General features: G+C 40.4%; 1 protein-coding gene and 1 long non-coding RNA gene across 2 annotated transcripts; both read right to left on the bottom strand.

Moving 5' to 3' along the window:
* Positions 1-3225: 3225 nt before the first annotated feature.
* Positions 3226-4205, bottom strand: LOC119480216. The gene is made up of 2 exons (XR_005204856.1): positions 3903-4205; positions 3226-3781 (listed from the first exon to the last, which is right to left on the bottom strand). It is a non-coding gene; the product is annotated as an uncharacterized LOC119480216 (long non-coding RNA).
* A 1039-nt stretch (positions 4206-5244) lies between these two features.
* dtx3l1 (deltex E3 ubiquitin ligase 3L1) lies at positions 5245-13158 on the bottom strand. Its single transcript, XM_037756282.1, has 5 exons — positions 13003-13158; positions 11141-11223; positions 10879-11030; positions 6046-6248; positions 5245-5563 (listed from the first exon to the last, which is right to left on the bottom strand). Exons 2-5 carry the CDS (start codon positions 11220-11222, stop codon positions 5494-5496), a joined length of 507 nt encoding a protein of 168 aa, XP_037612210.1. The 5' UTR covers position 11223; positions 13003-13158; the 3' UTR covers positions 5245-5493.
* Positions 13159-15725: the final 2567 nt, after the last annotated feature.

Here is a 15725-nt window from a genome sequence, read left to right as displayed (position 1 = left end):
TAGGTTATCGTCTGCAGTGTGCTCTGTGAAGTCAGCTTCGAGAGCCTTGATGATGTCTGTTGGATTTATCTCTTTGACTTGAGTTTTACACACAAAGTGCACTTCTTTCTTTAGCTCAACTGATGGTTGCACAGCAGGTGTCACTTGTCGCACTATGACTCTGTGACTGGTTCCCATAGCATCACCGTAGTCAGTTGCTGGATTTGAGCAGCCAACGATGCTCCAGCCAAGATCAGTCCGCTGTGCGTATGGATAATTTTCTTCACCGGACAGGATCTCTCTTGGAAGAAGGGCTTGTTGACAGTTATAGCCAATCAGAAGGCCTACCTCGCAATCCAATGGTGGTGGAATCTTGTCTGACAATTGTTCAAGATGAGGCCATTTTAGAGCTGTTTCAGAAGTCGGAATGTGCGACCTTTCTGCTGGAATGAACTCTCGTGTGAAAAGTGATGGCAATTGAATCCTCTTTTCCAAGTTGTATCCTCTTACTTGTAGATTTGACAGTTTCTGGCAGGGTATGACTGTCGACTTTGTTGACATTGTAGACAGTCGCAAACTAACGTTCTCCTTGTTTGTATTGAGGTCCTGGGCCACTTCGTCCAGGATAAAGGTTGTATCGCTTTGCGTGTCTAAGAGTGCATAGACAAGAACTTCTTGATCTGGCAGTTTAGTGGATGAGACCCAAACTGGTATGATTGAAGACGTTTGTGTGCTTTGGCCGTCTTGCATGACTCTGTTGGTAGTTGCGGTTGCAGCTATTTCTTTGGTGTCTACGTTGTACTTTGAGTTGTCTGCTCCCTTTGGAGCTGTCGACCTTTGATCTTTGAACTTGTCATCATGCAAACATGTCGGGTGTTTTTTCTGACACCTTTCACATGTGCTCTTGTTATCACAATTTCTTGAATGATGACCAGTCTTCAAACATCCAAAACAAAGCTTCTCTGCATACACAAACTTGACACGCTCTTGAACTGTCTTTTCAATGAACCTTCTGCACTTGGTGAAGACATGTCCTATTCTTTCGCAGAAGATGCATGTCGGAATGCTGCTCTGTGTTGTGTTTGTGGACAGTGTCTTTGCTTGAATGGTTTGACTTCGTGAATATTTTGGTTTCTCGCTTTCCATACTCTTGAGCGCTTGTATCGAGGTTATGGGATCACAAGCAATATCTGCTTCCTTCGATACAAAGTCTACAAACTCTTTGAATGGTGGGTACTCAGCATTTGCTTGTCTGACTTCAATCGCTTTGCGGCTCCATCTGGACGCCAACCAATCTGGCAATTTCAGCAGAATTTTTTGATTCTCATTGCAGTCATTGAGAACTTCCAATGACTTTATGTGAGACATTGCTGCCTCGCAGGTCCTGAGGAAGTCTGCAAGTTCTCTTAGCTCACAACCATCTTTAGAGCTTACTTTTGGCCATCCGTGCAGCTTATCTCTGAAGGACTTCCCTATAATGAATGGGTCTCCAAAACGTTTTTCCAACAGCTGCCAGGCTGCGTCGTACGCTGCTTCGGTGCCCAGTAGGAAAAATCCTTCGACTGCTTTCTTTGCGTTGCCACCCAAGTACTTTCTTAGGTAATAAAGTTTTTCAGTCTTTGGAATGTTTTTCCTATCTATTAATGTTTCAAAGGATAGTCGCCAGTCTTTGAATTTCAAAGGATCTGCAGTGAACAATGTAGGCTCTGGTGTTGGAAGACGATTGGCACTTATAGCTTCTGTTAGCATGCTGACCAAATCAGAGCTGTTCTGCACTTGAGACATGGATGTTAAAGTTGTTGGAGCTTGACCTGTAACTGGTAGGGGTCGAGGAACGAATGGGGGACTTGAGGCATTTAGGGTTGGTGTTACAACTGGCAGTGATTGAGGAATGACTGTAGGAATCGTGAGGTTTAGAACTTGGCTTTCTCCTGGTAGTTCAACATCTTGCGGCAAGTCAATAGCTTCAAAGTTTTCTTCAACTTGATTGTAGACCTTTACTCGAGCTCTTGCAGCGTTCAACTTCTTGACTTCCTGTAGGCGCTCAAGCTTTCTACGCTTGTCTTGCATTGCCTGTTGCCTGGCTAGGTTCTCAGATTCAAATTGTGCCAGCTGCTGTTTATCTTCAGCCTCGAGCCTTTGAAGTTCTGTCACTTCCTTTTCTTGTTCAGCCAACACTGCTAAAACTTCCTGAGACGCGGCAGCTTCAGCCACAGCTTCATTTCTTTTGACTGAGTAGATACTAGACCGCGTAGAACCACATTTTGATTGACGAGACAGTGGTCTTGATAAAGAACCTGTTGAGTCTAGGATCGAACCAACATCAGGCCAAGATTCTTCTTCTTCATCTGCTGTAGGCCCTTTAAGTTGCCTTTTTGCCTTTTGAATGATGAATCCTGAAAGCGACATGCATGTGTCAACTCTGCGTCGCAGTTCTGTTTCAGGAGTTTGTGTTCGTCGTAACTCTTCATAAATTACCTTTATATCAGAACAGGTGCTTTCTATGTTCTCAACTAGTTCATTCAATTCATCGTTGGAAGCCTCATCAATCAATATTTCCTTGCCTAATCTTGCATGATACCTCCACTTCTCATAGACGATTCTGAACCTGCGTTGTACACTCTTAAGCCTTGCCCTTTCAAGTTCTCTTCCTTTCTCTGTCAGGGTTCGTGTTCTTTCACTTCTTCGAAACCCTTCCACTTCTTCTTCAGATTCAGTGTCTGTAGCTTTTGGTTGAGTGGGTAATTTGGCATTTTCAAGGCAGGTCTCAGTGCTGGAAACTGACATTTTGAGATAACTTGAATGGCTAAAGAGTATGTGCAAATATTGAATTGGATTTCTATTAGACTATGTGTACATGTAAGTTACAGCAAGCCTAAATGTGAGTAGCAAGGACGGTTGTTAACTGTATGAAATCCTTGATAACTGTGTGAAGACTATTATGAGAAGCCTAACCCTTTTGAATATAGACTTCAATATTGTATCAAGACAACTGTATCAACATTTAAAGTTATCTCGACTTCAAGTGGACTTCAATTTCGAAACAAAAAAATAAGATTTGAAATCACTTTTGGCACAAATATGCAAACATACCTTAATTTCAGAGCTAATATGCTTAGAAATGCATTAAATCACTTATCCTTCACATAAGAAAAGGTTTTCCTATCAATAGAGTAACCCTTTAAATTTCACTTAAATTGCCCTTTAAACTTGGTTACTTTCGTAAAATGCACAATTTTACAAATCTTAATGTCCTATTTCCTTTAATCTTTACAAAGGACTTTCACTTACTTATGGATTCATATTACTGTTAAACCTCACTTATGGGATGGAGTTCCCCTTTAAACCTTATAACATGTAACAACCACGAACACCAGCACATTAGATTTATCCCCAAACACATAGGCTAAGCACACTGTAAAAGGTTAATAGACATGAGTCCTTAGTTGCAGTTTCCAAGTTGAACCACTTCTCACACCACTTTCACTTGAAGATTGTGGTAGAGCACTTCTTGGCTTCAGCATGGAACGCTGCGCTTTCACCACAGTCTAATCACCGTTGCTTGAGGTTGCTATGGCAACAATGCGCCATGGGCTTTGCTTATCTGTTGCTGGATCTCCGTCGCGCCGTTACCCGCTGCGGTGTCGTCTCTCCTACCTGTGTTGAGCAGGCGAGTTTTCACTGTAGCTCTCTTCACAACAACACAGACACAGGTCGGTTCTTTGATACGGGCGTTTATTGCTTGGACACGTCTTTCTCTGATGCTTCACTTCTCAGTCACGTCATGCACACGCCGTGAAAACTACGAATCAACATAGCACAAGCATATCGGTAAAATACACTTGACATAGCATGAGAACAAAGGAAAATACAAATTGGCGGGAACATGAGTTGAAGTGCATTTACAGGTAGAACAACAATACCTCGTTGGCCGCTTGTCATGAAAAGAGGTTCTTGAGTCCATGAAAGTCCTTTTGAAAGTCTCTTTGACTGTCTGCTTTTAGCTTCAGACGTCGATAATCATAGCTTTAAACACTTTACAGAGCCCGCGAAAGGCATCTGCTCCTTCACGTACGTTGGATTGTTTCAGTCCCTCAATGAATTCCGTCGTAGTGGTACTACACAGGGAACATTGGTTCCGGGGCGGAACGTAAAACACAGTGGACTAATGTACTTTTGACTGAAACACTTCTACCTGTTACACATTTTGAACTGTATGAAACAAATAATTTACTCACATCATATTTAAATTTTTAACCTTACATTAAATGAATTATCTATTTATTTATTTATTGCATGAACTTATGTGATCAATTACTAATTATATATCATGAACATATTTATGCAACGGCACTTACACTATTATTGAATAGAATATTCAGACAGCAAAGAATTGTGGGTTTGTGTTGGCCATCTGCATCATTGCTGTTACAGTTTCTGCCTCAGCGTTCCTGGTTTCTGTCTGCTCCTCCTGTGGGCTGTTTGGTGCTTTTCTGACGACGGTATCGCAGTGTGAGTTTCCCTACCTGTTATACCCGGTGGATCGCTGTGGACTATTGACTTTGTTTGTGCTGCCGCACTCGTTTGGTGGACACACGTGGCTCACGCTAGCTCCGGACTCACCGGTACTCCGGTTCGGCCCACCCGGGTCGAGCCCCCGTACACCCCCCGAAAGACTCTCAAGGCTTCCAGCCTTCAACTAAATCAGCATTGTGAGTTTACTTACCTGCTTGACCTGGTTCCCGTGTACGCTGTGAATAAACGATATAATCGACGTTACCTTCCAGTGTTTGTGCTGCATTTGGGTCCATACCACACAACAATGAAATGCTAGTTGGACTGTACTGTAGTCTCTTCATACTACACACACAACACAACATAATATAGAAATATTTAAATTAGAATAGAATAAAATTAAATAAAACAATATAAACAGTTAGTTTTCTACTAATCCTTATATACATACAGTATACATAGGTATATATATACAGGATACCGAGAGAGACTTTAGTTTAGTGGGAATGATGGTAGTGCAAAAGGTAGAGTAATGCTCAAAACCAGCATAACTGAAAGTTCCATGTCATTTATTTATGGCTTAGTTGTTAACATATAACATATCCTGTTAACAAATTACAAATTTAACATGTATTTTCAAAAACATCGGTTAGTGATTATTTGCTTCATATTATTATAATTATTATTATTATAATTTCTGTAGTTATCCAATTAAATCTTTGCTTCACACAAGGGACACAAGACACCATCAAAAGTTGGAGTACATGTTATAATAAATTAAAAAAACTTAGAACTCAAATAATGTATTAATACACAGATTACACTCAAGATCACACACTGACAACAACAACCATCCATACTATTTTTTAAAAAAGACATTTTCTAGTCATTTATATATATGTGTGTATCTATAGCACAGGTTCTCTGGTCATTCAGAGATAAACTTTAATTTGAAGTCTCTGCCTTCATATCTGTCGATCAAGCAGTGTGTGTCGTGTGTTATTCAATGCCTCTATCCCTCAGTAGCTTCTTCACATTCTTCAGGTAGTCAGCATCTGGGTAGCCGTCACTGAAAGCACACAAATTACACAGAGACAATTACTTTATTACATTAAGGGCAAAACAAGTGCACTGCAGAAGTAGAATAATTAAACTTTATACTGTATATATACAGAGAATATTACTGGGCAGCTTCAGTATTAAAACTGAAGAGACAGGAATAGAACCTGCTGTCACTCTCAAACTGACTGACTGCTCTTAAATTAATAAAACCGATTAAAACGATGTAGTTAACTGATCCTGACCTTATTCAGCCAATAGTAATGGTTTACCTTTCAATCCAATAATGTCATATTTCAAAGATGCAGATAAAGAAAACCCTTTTAATTCCCCGTTTTTTGAGTGCCCGAGGCACTTATTTCCACCATTGACACGAAGGTAACTCCTTTTCAGACCATCTCAATTGGTCAATCATCAATTTCTAGTTTTTATATCACATTTGATTTACATAATATTGGGCATTGGAAGACTGTGGTTCTAATATTTACTCACGCTCCGTCCGGTTGTGTTTTTAGGGGAATGGACGCTGTAGCGACCGTGTCCTCTCCATTTGCGTTGGTGGCAACAGTAAACAGGAGCTGCTGGTTGAAGGCCTTCTCCAGTAGCTTGAGAATCCTCCGACCCTCGCGGTTGTCAGGCAGATAAGCACAGAGCCGAAGCCCTGCGTAAGGCTGGCCAGGCTGAGGGTGTTTCTCCTGCAGGAAGACATGTTAAGTTTCAGAGGCACAGGAAATAGCAAGGGCTGTCCTCCACCAAAGACATTCTTTGTCGACTAACGCTCATATGGTTTTGTCGACTTATCGATTAGTTGATTTAATTAACAGATCTAAAACTGTAAAACTGAGTTTCATCACAAAGAATCACACAATAAATCTTGTGTTTAATAAGTTTCTTGGAAATAAGTCATTCAGCGTGAAAAAAGTATAAAAATGTCTAATCGACTAAAGAAATCTTAGTGGACTGAGACCAAAACGACCGATTAGTCGACTAATAGCCCTGGTAAACAGCTCTGTCTCCAATGGATTCTATTTAAAGGTCTCATATCGTGCTCATTTTCAGGTCCGTGCTTGTATTTTGGGTTTCTACTAGAACATGTTTACATGCTTTAATGTTCAAAAAACACATTATTTTTCTCATACTGTCTGTCTGAATATACCCGTATTCATGCTCTGTCTGAAACGCTCCGTTTTAGTGCATTTCAACAAAATGTCAGCGGAATTGTGTTGCTAGGAAACAGCTTGGGTCCATGTTTACATCCTGTCAGCTGATGTCATTCACATGCACTGCAACAGGAACTGGGACACATTTAGTATGTTTATGTTTGAAACTGTGAAATGGTCTAAATATTGTAGATTTGTGACATCGCAAATGGACAGAAATCCTAACGGCTTGTCTCAAACGCACAATTTCTGAATACGGGCTGTGTGTATTTCTCCATGGATTGAGTGTTTTGATACTTTCACTGTATTTATATATCACTTTAACCTATTTTATAATATAAAAAACATGGAAAGCTCACTTGTTACAATATGGGACCTTTAAGTACAATTCATTTGCTTTGGCTCATACTTGAAGGAAACAGAATAGCTCCCCCAATAAAGTTCACTGCATGTTTTGCTCCGCTACAGAGCTGTGATGTAGTTCTACAGTCGCAGGGATGAGGTCAGGACAGATGGTTGGGCATGCAAAGCACATGGTTTATGTCCAGTCTAACTCTTCGTTTCACACCATCTTCCTCAAACTCATGTTTTTGTTGCTTCAGTTTAACCACACTGTACTCATCAAGGCTTGTATAACCACAGCTAAGTACCGTGAGTTGCAGCAGGCAAGTTTTAGTCCTCAATCAAGCTGAAGTTTTTCTGGGAGCTGATATTGGAGAGAATACGTTGGCGTCAGTGTAAACATCATCTTATTGTTTTGATAAAAATGTAATTCCTGGCAGCAATCAAAATGCTGACACAGGGAACGTCAGGAGCGCGTGGCGGCTGCGTGATTCACGCGTCAGGTGTTCACACCAGCTGTGTGTCAGCTGCGTGTCTGCTGCCTTTCTGCTGCTGCAGCTGCTGCTGTCAGCCCTTTCTTTCTACATAGAGTTGGCCTTTTAATGGCCATTTCATTTCATTATAAATATTTTTAAAACATTTATATTTATTTTAGACAGAGAAAGGTTAAGAAATGTGTGGTAATTTGTAAATAATAGTAATAATCCACAATTAAAACTCCGTACTATATTCATTCATGGAGCTCTCCAAGTCACTGCATGTTCTAGAACACTGTCCGGCACATATTTCAGAATAAAAGCCTCGTGTTAACAAATGGAGGAACTCTATCCACAGAAAAAACGCTCGAGTGCTTTTATTTTGAAATTAAAGCAGGAAGTGTTTATTCTAAAAATAAGTCTTTACTTTTTTTCATCTCTGTAACATATTCTACAGATAGACATCGAAACTGTAGTAATGTAGCTGATATGATGTCAATATACTTTCAATAGATCACTTTCACTGTCTGTTATTGCTGTGAGACGCGCGCGGCACTAGTCAAAAATAGGCGAGACCTCTATTCGCTAGAAGCTGAGACGCGCTGGTGACGTGCGTGAGACGCGCGGGCAGTGTTGCTGCTCTAACCTGTTAACACGGACACCGAAATAAAAAACAACAGGTAACGCAGCCGCCACGCGCTGCTGATGTTCCTGGTGTGTCCCGGGCATTATATCATTTTTACTGCTTCACGCCAGCGACAGCCGTGGCCGGAGGATTGTCTCTCGGTCCGTCCGTCCCATTCTCATGAACGTGATTTCTTCTTCAAATATGGCACAAACATCCACTTGGACTCAAGGATGAACTGATTCGAATTCGGTGGTCAAAGGTCAAGGTCACTGTGACCTCAGAAAACAATTCATACGCTAATTATGACAATTTCACAAATGTCTAACAGGATAAAATGATTAGGTGATGACATTTTGGACAGGCATGAATCCAAACTGCAACCTCACTGGTTGGCCGCAAATTTGTTCTCTTGTTTGTGATTTTTTTTTTTTTTGAAAAATATATTTATCTTGACCTTATATATAAAATAATATAAGTGGTTTCAACACTAGCATATAACCCAATTAAATCTCGTGCCGCAGCGTGAAGGTTTCATTGTTTATCAGTTCCATCTGTTGCTGTGCCAACCGGACTAACCGGATCATCAGCTTCTTTCCTAGAGAGAATGCTGCCCACAGAAACCGGTGCTCTGCTCTGAGCTCCTTTACTGTTTCTCTTTCTGTTGAAGTGATTGTCATCTCTTTCTTTTGTTCTGTTCTTGGTACAGTGCTTTCAGTACACTAAGATAGACATCTGTATTGTCCACTCGTGTGGAGATTTGTCTTTGGCTTCACAGACATGCATACACTTCAAACCTGCCATGGGTTTCACCCATGGGTGATGTGTTTTTAGTAACGTTAGTGATGTGTTTTTAGTAACGTTAGTGACGTGTTTTTAGTAACATTATTGACGGGTTTTTAGTGACATTAGTGATGTGTTTTTTTAGTGACGTTAGCGACGTGTTTTTAGTGACGTTAGTGACGTGTTTTTAGTGACGTGTTTTTAGTGACGTTAGTGGCATGTTTTTAGTGACGTTAGTGGCATGGTTTTAGTGATGTTAGTGACGTGTTTTTAGTGACGTTAGTGACCTTAGTGACGTGTTTTTAGTGACGTTTGTGACGTGTTTTTAGTTACGTTAGTGACATTAGTGACGTTTCTGATGTGTTTTTAGTGACGTTAGTGACATGGTTTTAGTGATGTTAGTGACGTGTTTTTAGTGACGTTAGTGACGTGTTTTTAGTTACCATAGTGACATTAGTGACGTTTCTGATGTGTTTTTAGTGACGTTAGTGACGTGTTTTTAGTGACTTGTTTTTGGTGACGTTAGTGACTTTAGTGCCGTTAGTGACGTGTTTTTAGTGACGTTAGCAACAGTGACGTTAGTGACATTAGTGATGTGTTTTTAGTGACGTTAGTGACAGTGATGTTTGTGATGTGTTTTTAGTGACGTTAGTGACGTGTTTTTAGTGACACTAGTGACGTAAGTGACGTGTTTTTAGTGATGTTAGTGATGTGTTTTTAGTGACGTTAGTGATGTGTTTTTAGTGACGTCAGTGACGTGTTTTTAGTGACACTAGTGACGTTTGTGACGTGTTTTTAGTGAAGTTAGTGATTTGTTTTTAGTGACGTTAGTGATGTGTTTTTAGTGACGTTAGTGACGTGTTTTTAATGACATTAGTGACGTTTGTGACGTTAGTGATGTTTTGATGTGTTTTTAGTGACGTTAGTGATGTTTGGGATGTATTTTTAGTGACGTTAGTGACATTAGTGACGTTTGTGACGTGTTTTTAGTGACGTGTTTTTAGTGACGTTAGTGCCGTGTTTTTAGTGACGTGTTTTTAGTGACGTTAGTGCCGTGTTTTTAGTGACTTGTTTTTAGTGACGTTAGTGACTTTAGTGATGTTAGTGATGTGTTTTTAGTGACGTGTTTTTAGTGACGTTAGTGACGTGTTTTTAGTGACTTGTTTTTAGTGAAGTAAGTGACTTTAGTGATGTTAGTGACGTGTTTTTAGTGATGTTAGTGACATTAGTGACGTTTGTGACGCGTTTTTAGTGACGTTAGCGATCTTTGTGACGTGTTTTTTGTACTTATGTTTATTGTGTACGTATTTTACTTATTTTAAGACCAACAACGATATTTATCCTAATCCTAACTAAGTGGTTTTGTTGCCTAAACCTAACTGCGACCATTGACGTAGTTTTTGTTGTGTGGCATACAAATGACACGTGAAAAGGTTGAAATGCGCTCTCATGACACATATGTCCTTATAATGTTGTGCTATTTATACACCTTCCTATGACATCAAGTTGTTTTAACAATATAAACCAAACACATACACAGTTTAAGAACATTAAACACACACACACACACACACACACACAGAAAAAGAGGGCCACCTACACAAGAAGAGGCACTAAAAAGAGAGGTTTTAGCCAAGCCTAGCTGCACATCATTATTTTTTCTTTTGAATTAAGTACTATGCACACCATCTCCAGTTTTGTCTGTCATCCAAAAAAAGTTGTTATGCACATAAAAAATGTTTTTTTCCAATGCTAAGATTCATACTATGAAATAATCCTAGCCTCATCTGGGTTGTGATTTCAACAGATTCCAGGGAATCTGCATATGCACACGAACCAGAAGCCAAACAATCACGAGATAGATAGCAGATAGTGTAGAGTGGATCCACTATAACTCAACTTTAAATAGATTCGCAGTGAGGTTTTTAGCCAAGCTTACCGACTGGATTCCATCTGGGAATTTGTAGTTGATCTGAAGAGTGTTGTCATCAGGGAATCCTCTCAGGTCTCTGTGGAGGATCACCCAGGTCATCTGGCCCTTTGGCTGGCAGCCGGGCAGTACTCCGTTCACCCCATTCACCTCTTCACTAGCTGCACAGACAGCAGGCCAGCTTTAGTCAAATGATCCAGAAGTAAGTAGAAGAACAACATTGAAAGCTTGACAGACACAGAGAATTGGTTTAGATGTGTGTGTGAAGTACCTTGTTGTACCAGTGATGGAGGACCCTGTCCGTCCAGGTAGCGGTTGCAGTGTAATTTCTCGCTGCTCTGGCTAGAGCCCATACTGAGCAGCAGTAGACAAAACACACAGAGAGGGAAACACATCAACATCATTGGCTGAATTTTGTGAATATCCAACAACATTGTTAATGAGCACATCATCTAAATTGGACTACTGTGATTTAACTCCACTGATTTCCCACATAAAGGTCAGTTTCCTAGTCATGGATACAGGAGGTGATTTGTAGCTCAGTGGGGAGAATTGATGGTCTTTAACCGCTATAGGTTGGCGGTTACATCCCCGGCTCCTACTGTCTGCATGTCCCAGCGTCCCTGAGAGAGACACCGAACCCCAAGTTGCTTCCTGGGTGCTTTAACCCATCATAAACACTTAGGAAAGGGTACATACAAAGGTCAAATTTCATGTATGTAACCTGTATGTATATGACGTATGTAATAAAGTTTAAGTTTAGTACTGCCATTGGGAGCCTGAGCCATAGTAGGGACTAAAGAGAGGCCAAAGCAGGATGTCTATGCTTTACTCTTTAGATTTTGGACCATTCTTTTCTTAAATCTGTCTCTACCATCCCCCAACTTTATGGAAGTGCAATAGCAAATCACTGAGTAGCTCTAAAGCAGGGGTCAGCAACCTTTAATATCAAAAGAGCCATTTTAGGCAAATAAAAACAAGAAAATCTGTCTGGAGCCACAAAAGTCGTAATGTTACGAGAAGAAAGTCATTACTTTACGAGAAAAAAAAGTCGTAATATTACGAGAATAAAGTAATAATATTAAGGAAAAAGGTTGTAATGTTACGAGAATAAAGTCATAACTTTACGAGAAAAAAGTCGTCATAATATTATTATTCTCATAATGCCACGACTTCTTTTCTCATAAACCTATGACTTTATTCTCGAAATCTCAGATTTATTTTATTTTCCTCAATGTGGCCCTAATACTCCGTGGTACCATAGACCTACAACAATGATGAATAAAAATGTAAATGTAAACAAAAAAACAGTTATTCATTTCCACTAATTTTTTTAAAAAATCCACATGGAGCCACTGGAGAGGGGCTAAAGAGCCACATGTGGCTCCGGAGACGCAGATATATATATCTAAATTTAAAAAATAAATAAATATATATATACACATTTCAAAAAATATATATAAATATATATATATATATATATATATATACATATTCTTTTTTATTTATTTATTCAAAATTGTTCTTATTCCACCTTAGATGGGTTATTTCAGTTCTACTCTTAAGAGACTATAGCGTCACCCAGTCACGGCAGCACACAGAATAAATCAATGTCCTTTCACTGGTGTGATTCAGAGCTATTCTATCTGACCTATAGGAACTTTAAAGTACGACACACAGACCACAAGTACATTAAAGTATGTGATGTGGACAAGGTTATCTTCATTACAAATTCAATATTAAGGTTCCATTATTTTGTGACTTGCATGTTTCCACCCCTTACGGTAACGTCGAGTAATGTTCGATAAATATAAGTTAAATAGTCAGACGTGCTCTCGTGCTTAATGTTTTCACTCTGTTGAGTAATAGCAGAGTAAATTGGCTGTGGGTCAAGCTGAAAATCAAAAAACGTGACTCAGTATAATTTCTGAAATCATATACAGTATATTTAAATCTTGCTGCCCAACACCCTGCTCTAAAAGGTCTGTTGTAACTTTGAATAAAAGCCTTTAGTTTTTAACAGGTTTGTGCTCAGCGCTGTGACTAGTCAACACACACAGGTTTGTCTGACACGATACAGAGAACTGGTTTACAGTCTAATCATCACAGTAAAGCTTCATCAATAGTCAGTACCTGTTGAAATGCTCGTCTTCTTCACACCTTAGTAAAGCTTTTCTCTTTTTTCTTCTTGTCTCTCTTCTGTGCAGTCCCGAGGTCAGATGTCTCTTCAGCTCATGATGACATGAGGAAGAGACAGTGATGGGCGTGTCCAGTATAGCTGGGCGGAGGTGTGCTGCTGAGTCATCTGTTCAACTGGTGGAGCAACTTTCACAGGGACTCTAATGTGTGTGTGTGTGCGTGTGTCTCTTTTACACACACACGCACCTAAACACAACAATGGCCTGACTTTGTGGTTGATTAGTAGATCACTAAAGCCCAAACGAAGATCTGTGGTGTCTGCTAGCATTCATTGCATCAGCCTTGGGTTTGTTTCTCCTTTACTGTTTTTTCTCCGCTGCTTCACATGAGACAACACTTGAGTTAAAGGAGCAGTGTGTAGGATCTGAGGTGAGGTGAGGAGATTTACAACCAACTGAAGCCTCCCTCGTATGCCAAGTGTGTAGAAGAGCTACGGTGGCCGACGTGTGAATGTCCATCTCTAGAGCCAGCTGTAAGAGTAGTATGGGTCATGTGTGTATGCCGGAGTGGTGAAGCAAGAAAGAGCGAGCGGCGGCAGCGACGGGAGCAAGTCACGGGAGCGAGTAACGTCATCGACTCCGGCCCGAGCTCTTCTGGGCTACTGTAGAAACATGGTGGTGCAACATGGCGGACTCAGTGAAGAAGACCCGCTCACTACGTAGATATTAACGGCTAACGAAAACACACCGATTCTTATCATCAGGAGCCGGTATTTCAAAATCAGATCACAGGATTATAGCGCTTGGATTGGATTACATTCTGGTCTGATCTGAAAACTGGGTATTTCAATGCAGATCCAAAGATGTTTGATCCTGATTTGGTGATCCAATCCTACCTTTAATCCAGGGAGTTCCACAGCTGTGGGGTTCTAACGGAAACTCCTGGTCTCCCTTTGTAATGAGACAGGCTGTGGTAACAGTGAGGAGGGTCCTACCTGAGGAGCGCAGGCAGCGGCTGGGCTCGAAGGGCTCGAGTAATTCTAAAATGTAGTTAGGGGCAAGGTCATATAGGGCTTTAAAAGTAATCAGTAAAATTTTAAAAACAATACGATACCTGACTGGGAGCCAGTGATGTGTTGCAAGGATGGGTGTGATATGGTCTTGTCTCTTAGAGTTTGTTAATAGTCTGGCTGCCGCGTTCTGAACAAGTTGGAGACGGGATATGGCTTTTTGACTGAGCCCTGAATAAAGTGAATCAAAGCAGAGCTCGGAGTCAAAGACCACACCCAGGTTGCGGGCAGACTGCGCGATGTTAGATGACAGGTTGCCAAGATTCTTTGCTAACTCATTAGTCCGGTTTTGTGGGGGGCAAATAGAAGCACTGGCGTGTTCAGGGAGTGGCCTTGGGTGGCACAGGCCACCCCTGAAATCTGATTGGCCACCCCAAGTGCCACAGCAATATCTTAAAATATGATTGGCTATATGCCCAGTCAGAGGCGGGCCACGGCACTGAATGTAAACTGCACTCTTGTTTAGAGTTGCAGTTCCTTCTCAAACCTGAGAGGCAGAGATGCGCTAAAGTAGTATGTAGCCTGCAAAAAAAAGGCGCGAAGAAGAAGAAGTTTGAGCAGGTGAACCTACAGGTGAAACAAACTTTTTTTCTACAGTCAGTCTATCGAAGCAACACGTCTCTGGAGCGTCGTCGTGAAAGATGTGAGTAGCCTACATTTTACTACACTTACTGTGCCTGTAGTTAGAAGCTGTAACGGTCTTGTTTTATTTCTTTTTATTGTAATTGGCACGAGGCTGTCATCATCTCATCTCATTAGCAAACACTGTTTTGACTGTCAACGATGCTGAAGCTAACATTTAGCTATTCTGTACTGCGTAACATTGTTATGTTAGACCCGTGTAACATCAATTACATTTCGTTTTCATTTGTGTGTATGCACAATTATCTATTGTACAACATATAAGAATGTCGTGCATTATGGGACTATTACAGTATGAAAAGAAATCAGAATATAAAGGATTTCTTCAAAAGAAAGAAATCCAAAATAGAGGCAGAGCAGGGGCAGAGCAGTCAGTCAGAGGATGAGAGCCAGCTTGTCCTGAAACAGCCTTCAGCTTCAGCTGTACACATAGGTATGTGAAATCCTGATAGTTCAAGTTTGTTCTCATGTTTGAACTTACTCATTTAGTTTACTTAGGAAAGGCTGATTGTATTATCATTCTAATCACAGCTTATGTATTATTATAGTCACATGTGGATGGTAAAGATGAAAATCCCTCAACATCACATACACATCAGGGTATGTATGAATTTACCTTCTTTAAAACATTATGTGCATTGATTCGAACTGGGATATTTCACTTATACTACAGTGGCATATACTGTCATTAAGCGTGTAGACAAATTTTACTGGTGTGAAAAGCCTAAATGTGACAATTTGACATATAAATGAACTGATAAAATCTCTGTATTGCTTCAGGTGTGTCCAGTGCTGACAATCCAGAGGTTCCTGCAGGCCATGCACAGGGGGATAGTGGTGTGGCAGCCCCATATGGCGGGCTCGGACCTATTGGTATGTCTTAACAATTCATTTTTCATATGAAGTATAATATGCTTAATATTTTAGGCACATTTTATTATCATTCTAATGACAACCTATGTGTTATTGCAGAGTCAAATGAAGATTCCTGTGATGAAGGCCCTTT

This window comes from Sebastes umbrosus, chromosome 21, assembly GCF_015220745.1.
Source record: "Sebastes umbrosus isolate fSebUmb1 chromosome 21, fSebUmb1.pri, whole genome shotgun sequence".
NCBI lineage: Eukaryota > Metazoa > Chordata > Actinopteri > Perciformes > Sebastidae > Sebastes > Sebastes umbrosus.
The sequence above is the reverse complement of the archived record's forward strand: the minus strand, read 5'-3'. Positions and strand labels throughout refer to the sequence as shown.

Bases quoted from the DNA above. Each gene is read 5' to 3' on its own strand.
- dtx3l1 (XM_037756282.1), bottom strand. From the start codon at position 11,222: ATGGGCTCTAGCCAGAGCAGCGAGAAATTACACTGCAACCGCTACCTG. The intron at 6,249-10,878 runs GTAAGCTTGGCT...GTCTTCCTGCAG, and splicing joins TCCCAGATGGAATCCAGTCG to GAGAAACACCCTCAGCCTGG. The intron at 5,564-6,045 runs GTGAGTAAATAT...GTGTGCTTTCAG, and splicing joins AAAACACAACCGGACGGAGC to TGACGGCTACCCAGATGCTG.